At 40.1% G+C, this 7,687-nt stretch overlaps 1 protein-coding gene across 2 annotated transcripts; it reads right to left on the reverse strand.

The window, feature by feature from the left end:
* Nucleotides 1-348: 348 nt before the first annotated feature.
* Nucleotides 349-7,439, reverse strand: nsmce2 (NSE2 (MMS21) homolog, SMC5-SMC6 complex SUMO ligase). Of its 2 annotated transcripts, none has more exons than XM_083760289.1 (6): nt 7,069-7,439; nt 5,927-6,033; nt 5,620-5,773; nt 2,327-2,412; nt 1,047-1,153; nt 349-668 (listed from the first exon to the last, which is right to left on the reverse strand). In XM_083760289.1, exons 1-6 carry the CDS (start codon nt 7,181-7,183, stop codon nt 569-571), a joined length of 669 nt encoding a protein of 222 aa, XP_083616415.1. In that variant the 5' UTR covers nt 7,184-7,439; the 3' UTR covers nt 349-568. The 2 variants fall into 2 exon arrangements, with proteins under 2 accessions (XP_083616415.1, XP_083616414.1); XM_083760288.1 differs by having other exon boundaries at nt 5,927-6,036.
* Nucleotides 7,440-7,687: the final 248 nt, after the last annotated feature.

Here is a 7,687-nt window from a genome sequence, read left to right on the forward strand (position 1 = left end):
TCTTTACTATTGCCTGCTACAGGACATACTATCCCCATGTGGAGGCTGCCTTCTTGTGGTTCTATTACCTTACTGCAATATCATAGAACACATTACATTTCTACTTTCTCAGAATATACGGTACATTTTGTCAGTTGTCTATGACGCATCTATGACATATGACTATTTTCAGAACCCCATATACTTCCACTATAAAATCTAAGTGAAATGTTTATAAACATAACATATTGCCGTTTCTATCTCCTGAAAAGTAACTTCCACCCGACAAAAGCTCCACCGTAAAACTAGATGTTACAACTTTAGTTCTGAATTACAGTTAAACATATTAGTAAAAAACAACATCAGAAACAGACTGACTGTACATTTATTGATAAACTGTTTTGTTACAAAAAGAAATACATTAAATAATGAGATATAGGTGGATGTGAAACAAAAACAAATCAGAACGACGAACGATAGCGAATGCACCTCCTGAACAAAATGTTGGCACTGAGAAAGTTCTAGAACAAAATAAAATTAGACAAATCTAGATCTAATACAAACACCTGTAGATTACCGTCCAGTTTCACTATCTCTTGTTTTTGTTCTGAATCCTTCTCCTCAGCACCTCGTCAAGGATCAGGTCAGACTCTTTCACATCTCCGTTCCCACAGCCGACAACAGGACAGCTAGAAAAGAGTTAAAGAGGAATGGTTCTGTTAGAAATGGAATTTCCTGTACACCAGTGTAGAATTAATGGATAGATGATAGATCATTGGGCTACTCAATCTCTCAAGACTGTTAACAGCAGAAACTGCCCTAAACATGTAATGTTGTTTGCAGGAATCAAACACAGATGCACATGGGAGGAAGTGGACTAAGAAAGGGGAGGAGCCAAACCGAGTTTCTGTTCCAAGTCTTGTTTTTTCTGGGTTCTAACCATTTTTGTTCAAAGCTTTGTCCAAGACAAAATAAAGCTGCTTGTAAAATATCAGCCCAATGACTTGTTTTACTGCTACTGTAACTAAACTTGATTAAACTTATTATCAGTCCATGCATGGCAATACCCGCATTTCTTTTTCTGGCTGTGTCTTTTCCTGATCATAAGCAGGATGGCTTCTTCATCATAGGTGTGGTTACACTTCTTATTCTTCATTGGCTTCACCATTTCCATCTGGGAAAGAAAATAATGATTACAAAAGGTTTTGGACATGATTTCCAGCCGAAAGCAACAATAATAACTACACTAAAAAGGCAAGAACATCATCCATCTTTTGTTCTAATAATAATGATAAACAGCATATTAAAAGGCCTAAACGGCCATTAAGTTAACTAAACACCAAACACAATAACGATAAGGTTCCACAGTAATGAACGATTCTGAACATTCTGTAAACAGCACTGGACAGTCCAGCTACTGTATGTCAGAGTTCACACACACACACACACACACACACACACACACACACACACACACACACACACACACACACACACACACACACACACACACACACACACACACACACACACACACACACACACACACACACACACACACACACACCTTTGATTGGCACCTTTGATTGGCTGTCAGTGTTTCTTTTCTCCAACATTGAGTTCAGGTCTAGTGGCAAAGTAGCCCATCTTTCAACATCTTTTTTTTATCTCCTGATTAAATTTTTCGTAGTTGGCTTTATATAGTGTGGACACATTTTTTGTTATGTTTATACCCAAATATTTAATACTTTTTTGTTCCCAATTAAAGTTGAAGGCTTTTGCATTTGGAGCATAGTTTAAAGCCAAAATCTGTGTTTTGGCTATGTTGATCTTGTACCCTGACAAACGACCAAATTCTTCTAATACCTTGCTTAAAATGGGGAGTGAGTCATTTGGTTTCTGGAGGAAGGCAATTACATCATCTGCAAAAAGTCCTATCTTGTGTTCGCTACCGTTTACTGTCACCCCTTGTATACCTTCATTATCTCTCACGGCTTGTGCTAAGGGTTCAATAAAAAAACGCGAACAACGTAGGCGAAAGACAGCATCCTTGCCTAGTCGATCGGCTGTCAGTGTTTCTACTGTTCAATACTGACTTCGCTGTCATTATAGTTGTGGTGTGGAATCGGTCATCAACTTCAGTTAGTTTTAAATGACATCGACTACGTTATTGTGTTATACTGTACTGCTCAGTGTGAATGGCTCTTAAAAGAAAATGTGATCATGAATAATTCCATTTAACCACAATTAATTGTAAGTATGTGCTTTTTCTGAGGCAACCTACTGTCACATGCTATTCATAGTCTAAAACAAAACATGACTTAAGATATACTGTATGTCCGTCTACCTGTGTGAGAGGGCAAGTTAAATTGACTTCGCTCTGAGTCACAGCAACGTCAACGTCCTCATCCGTCTCTTCTTCTGCTGCTGTGGCTGAAAACACATCGTTATAATTTTCAAATGACAAAATTATAATTATTATTAACGTTTGCGTCTCCAGTCTGGAAAAAAAACACCAGACCTTCAAGCAAACTGAGGTAAGATTTGATAAACAGTAAATTATATATATATTTTTTTTACATGAATTCATACGCATTAATGATAAATTGACCACATATCCTGTTAACTATGGTGTCTGTCCCCCAAGGTTGGTGCTTGGCCCACCTAATCTTCTACTTCAGTGTTGTCAAACTACCACTATGTATACTACATATATTCACAAATCAAAACTATTTGTGAAGTGTATCTATCTATCTACACTACAGTATGTACAGCAACACTCACCATTCTCTACAACAAACTGCACTGGCAGCTTGTGCCTTGTGTGTGCTTAGAAAACAACAGGTGCCAGTAAATCACCCCCACTTTCCCAAATGTGATGACTTCCTCACATTTGTGATGACGGCTATGGCCGTTTTAGCCAAGGGGCCAGTGAGGCAACGTTGAAGCACTGGGCCCTAGTGGTAAGAGGAAGGACTGCAGGCGGACCCATGGATTCATGACGAGGAAACCCCGTGCAGCTGGGCTTTAACATTGAGCGCTCGTTGCACTTACGCATTTGGGCAAATCGAAAAAAGGCGGAAGTAGACGGTCCTTCTGGGTGCTTCAAAACGCCACTGAGCAACTTCCACTGACATGAATAGCAAGGGGGGGGGGGGGCTTCAATATTTTGCCTTCTTATAGGCTGTTAATGGTACCATCACCTATTTTAGATTTTTTTCAATATGTTCCACCACTGGGATTTCTTCTGGGACTTGTAATGTTGTTACTAATATGAAACAAAAACTGTTGAAAGCGCTTATGTTGCAATTTGTTTGGGGAAATTTCTCAAAATGCCTGCACTGGATATAATGAACAAGAAAGGGAAGCCATTTGCAGAGTTGGATGACCCAGAATCATTGGCTTCACGATTTTGCATTTTTGGTGGATATAACAGAGCACTTAAAAATAAAATTGCTTAATGTTAACATGCAAGGAAAACTACAACAGCATCCGTGCCTTTCAAATTAAATTAGGTAGGGAGATGCAATCTCAGAGCAATCAAGCTCACTCACTGGCCCTCTCTGCAGTCTCTGCGTGTTGCTCATGGGAATAATTATAACAAGGACAGGTACATGGATAAAATAATATGGCTGAAAGTGAGTTTCTGAATCGTGTCAAATTACTCAGCTTGAGAAGGAAATATTGCTCTTTTGGATGTTCACAGTTCGCCATCAATGCAGCATAAGATGAGCTGGAGGAAATTGTAGTTCTGTAACTCGGTTTTTAAAACATAAGATGTCAAATTGGGTCTGGAGGATTCATTCTATCAATACCTAGGCTGGAACCAAAGTAAGATGACAGACTTTGCCTTAACCCATTCTGTACGGGAACCCATTTTGGTGTTAGCATCGTGACGTGTTTTGGTATTGAAAAATAGCAGATCTACAAGCTCATATCGCGCCACTGAGTGGCGCGATACAAGCTTGTAGGTCTGCTATTTTTGAAAAATCGAAGACACTTTTAGAATCTGATCTCAGGTCAGAATGGGTTAAGGTGCACTGCCACTGTGACATGTAAACAAAACTCATAATAAAATATTGAGCATAGATATTAAAATAATAGATGCCTCATTGGCCGCTGCAGTTCGTCGGAGCCATGTGTGTCGAAGGAGGGGCGGAACAATTTACACTGGGGGAGAAAGTACGGCGGAAGTGTGGAAGGCACACTACGTCACGCTGCCACTCAAGTGATTACTGGCCAATCACAGCGCATCTTTTCCGGGACTTGTCAGAACCGAACATGCACTCTGTGGCACACGCTCATGCTTCCACGGTGCTTCTCGAGGAATCTCTGGCCCTCCCTTGAGCACATACCCGTACGCAACAGAGCCCTCCCTTGAGCACATACGCAACAGAGCGTCTACCTTTATATGTCTATGATATTGAGTGTGATAATACTGTGATTCATGGGTATTTTTTGTCTATTCTGTTACTGTAAATGTGGTCACTTCAAGGAAATTCAGGCTTCCAAAAATTGGGTGCAGTTGTGTAGCCAACATTTATAATTTGTTTTAACAGGTCTACATTTGTACTATGTCTGCAAAGGTTTGATTTAAAATGCTTTAATGGAAAGGGTGAAGCTCCCAAAACCTATGACTGAAATAAATGTAAATCATATGAAGGCAACCGATCTGTTCCATGACCTAAAAAGGTAGTTTGACACCCATCCAGTGGTTCGCAAATATTTACATGTCAAGGACCACCAAATACATGAAAATATTTGAGAAACACTGGTCAAAAATAGCTGATGTGAAAAATATATAGTGGTTAAATTAAAATTGTTCCTAATTTTAATGAAAGAACCCTCTCAAGAATCCCCACTTTTGAGAACCGGTGCTCTAGTCTACATGCTCCCACTTGGACACGCTGTAATGACCACTGGTGTTCACTGTTACACCAAAGACAATATTTGCTGCCACCCTCTCCACTAGCCGCAATTTGCAAAACTAGATATTTTATAATGGATTGAATCTACAGTTGCAACCAGTGGTGTAATGCTCATAGAACGCAGTACCACGGCATGCCGGGCATGGTACCAATACTTTTTCACACTCTCTCGCAGGTATGCCATGGTATGGTGCACGCTAGAACGCGTCCACTAAGCTTAGCGTCTGTTGGGCAACCCAGTCAATGGAGCTCTTGCCCAGGCTAGGCTGCCCAGGCTACTCCGACAATATATATATTGCTGTAAGGCAAGCTTGGATCGTCTTTCTATCTGCAAAGCATTTGTTTCATAAAAATCCACCGTAGACATGTTATGAGCTACTTTCTGTCAAGAAATTCCGTGCAGTGCAGATGATGTTTTAGAAATGTTGGAGTTTGGTTTCACTGAACGGCCCTGGCCCCTGCTGCGTACCACCCGTTTCGAATTTGCACATAATGTAGCAGCACGATGCATTAATGAAAACGAGTGCTTCCAAACGCCAACACTTAGAAAATTCACCTGCACAAAATGTCTTGACAGAAAATAGCTCATAAGTTGTCATAACATTTTATGAAATCTTTCTTTATGAAAGATTTCTCTCTTTGTGATATTCTTTAAGAAAGAAGAATCTTTCTTTACGATTTTTATGAACTATATACATTCTGCAGTTCTTACCATTGAGAGCCCTTGAGATCATGGCTTCCTTGAAGGCAGCCACTTTCACATGGCGTCGCAGGTCGTTATCAGGAAGATTGTGTATTTTCTCTGTAAACTGTTCTCTCACAGCGGCTGATAGTCTGAACATTGCCTCTGGTGGCTGCTCACGAGCCTACAGGGAAATAAATGTATTTAAACTACTCCACAAGTATTGATAACAATTTACTCTGTAACATAATTGCCATAAGCACCAAATATATATATTTTAAGGCAGGGTGACTTATTCAATGGATGAGGAAAACAATTAAAGTCAGTAAAATGTCACCTCTGTAACCTGCTGTACAGTGTCAACAAAGTAGTTGATGTCTCTATCCAGCTTGGCGCACTCCAACACCATGTCCTCCAGTTTCTTGATGCCAGATTTATCCTCTCCTGCTACAAAATGAAAGTGGCCTCATGATCATCAATGAATGAATATGTGGCCGATGCAGATGAAATGCTAGCCCTGGAACATGACTGCCATGATAATTATCATGACAGTCATGCAGTAACTTTGCCCTGTTTTTTGCAGTCGCTGCATTTACAAGATTTCCGTATATATAAACATTCAGATTTCAAATATAAAGTACTCACAAAGTATCCCACGGGTGTTAGTTAGTAGCAGCGCGAGCGATTAGAATTGCTGCGTCCCGCGTTCTTTAATAAAAAGCATTTTTGTCCGAGCTCTCCGGCTACTTTTTTCAAACGGGGTTCGTTTGGGAAATCCAAAGTTGCACACCGGGAGCGCACTCGCCTATTAGTCTGTATTGGCAGGGCGGTCAACGTACCTATATCGAACACACCGAGTGCCACCCTCCTCCCGACCGATAGGGGCGCGTAGTTGAAAGCCAATGGCAAAATAACACCTCGGATAAAAATGCTTTTTATTAAACAACGCGGGATGCAGAAATTCTAATCGCTGGCGCTGCTACTAACTAACACCCGTGGGACACTTTGTGAGTACTTTATATTTGAAATGCGAATGTTTATATATTTTAATTATTTGTAAATGTAGCGTCTGCAAAAACCAGGGTGAAGTTGCGTCATGACTCTCGTATGAATACGAGTCATGTTTACAGGGCTAATGAAATGCATTGTCTGCACATTGTGCACAGCTAAAAACTGACAGCACATAGTAACACGAGTTGAAGAATACAATGAATAGAGAACCATGTCGCCTATAAGCAATACTGTGAATGATACGCATAATGAGGGACTTCAGTTGCTAGGGGAGGGACAGATATAATTTGCTCTGGTTGAGATCGGGGTCAGTTTATTTCGTGTCAGCTACTGATATTCACCAACACTGTAACAGGAGGAAATACAGTTGGACCTGCGTTTAAAATGAAAAATAAAAAATAAATGGGCATTGTTTGAGCGAACTACTGACATGTCTGAGTCTGAGAGATATATATAAACTTAACTTACTGTCGGCTTCGGCCAGGTCCATAGCCACGTCTGTTAGAATGTCCATTCCAGTCCCAATATCCATCTGACATTGTTTCAGACTGTTCACAGCAGCTTTGACCGAGCTTAAAGTCATGATGTCTTCTGCTGGAGACCACACACACCTCCTGTTAGGTTACTTGAGTTTAGTAGAAAATGTTCGACAAGCCTCGCACGCTGACTCTCGTTTGCTTGCAACGAATAGTAGTGCTAAACAACTACCCTACTATCAATGTATAAGTGGAAAGTAGTAGACAATAACAGTCTTATTTGATGTCTATTTTAAGTATAACAGTATAACTTATATTACAGCCATTCTTGCAGCAAAATGAGCAAAGCAGGAAGACCCGGGAACAATATGAACGTCTCGGTGCGTAAGTTACGTACGGAATGGGCAGCGTCTAGTGAGCTAATCTAGTGTGCTAATTTAAGACTTCCGGTGGACGATCTCTTCAAAATAAGAGTACCCTCTAGAGTATTGAAAAAAAGTTTAATTTGCACATTAAAACTACAAATTAAGCATTTAAATGATGCTATATGATGCTATAAGACACACATTATGTTTCTGTGTAAGAATAAGTAATTAAATCCTTATAATAAT

Source organism: Protomyctophum parallelum (genome assembly GCF_964188405.1).
Source record: "Protomyctophum parallelum genome assembly, chromosome: 3".
Classification (NCBI taxonomy): domain Eukaryota; kingdom Metazoa; phylum Chordata; class Actinopteri; order Myctophiformes; family Myctophidae; genus Protomyctophum; species Protomyctophum parallelum.

Excerpts from the sequence above, each read along its gene's own strand:
- nsmce2 (XM_083760288.1), bottom strand. The coding sequence starts at position 7,183 with ATGACTTTAAGCTCGGTCAAAGCTGCTGTGAACAGTCTGAAACAATGT. Across the intron at positions 6,037-7,068 it reads GGACCTGGCCGAAGCCGACA|CAGGAGAGGATAAATCTGGC; the intron begins GTAAGTTAAGTT and ends TTCATTTTGTAG. Across the intron at positions 1,154-2,326 it reads TAACTTGCCCTCTCACACAG|ATGGAAATGGTGAAGCCAAT; the intron begins GTAGACGGACAT and ends TTTCTTTCCCAG.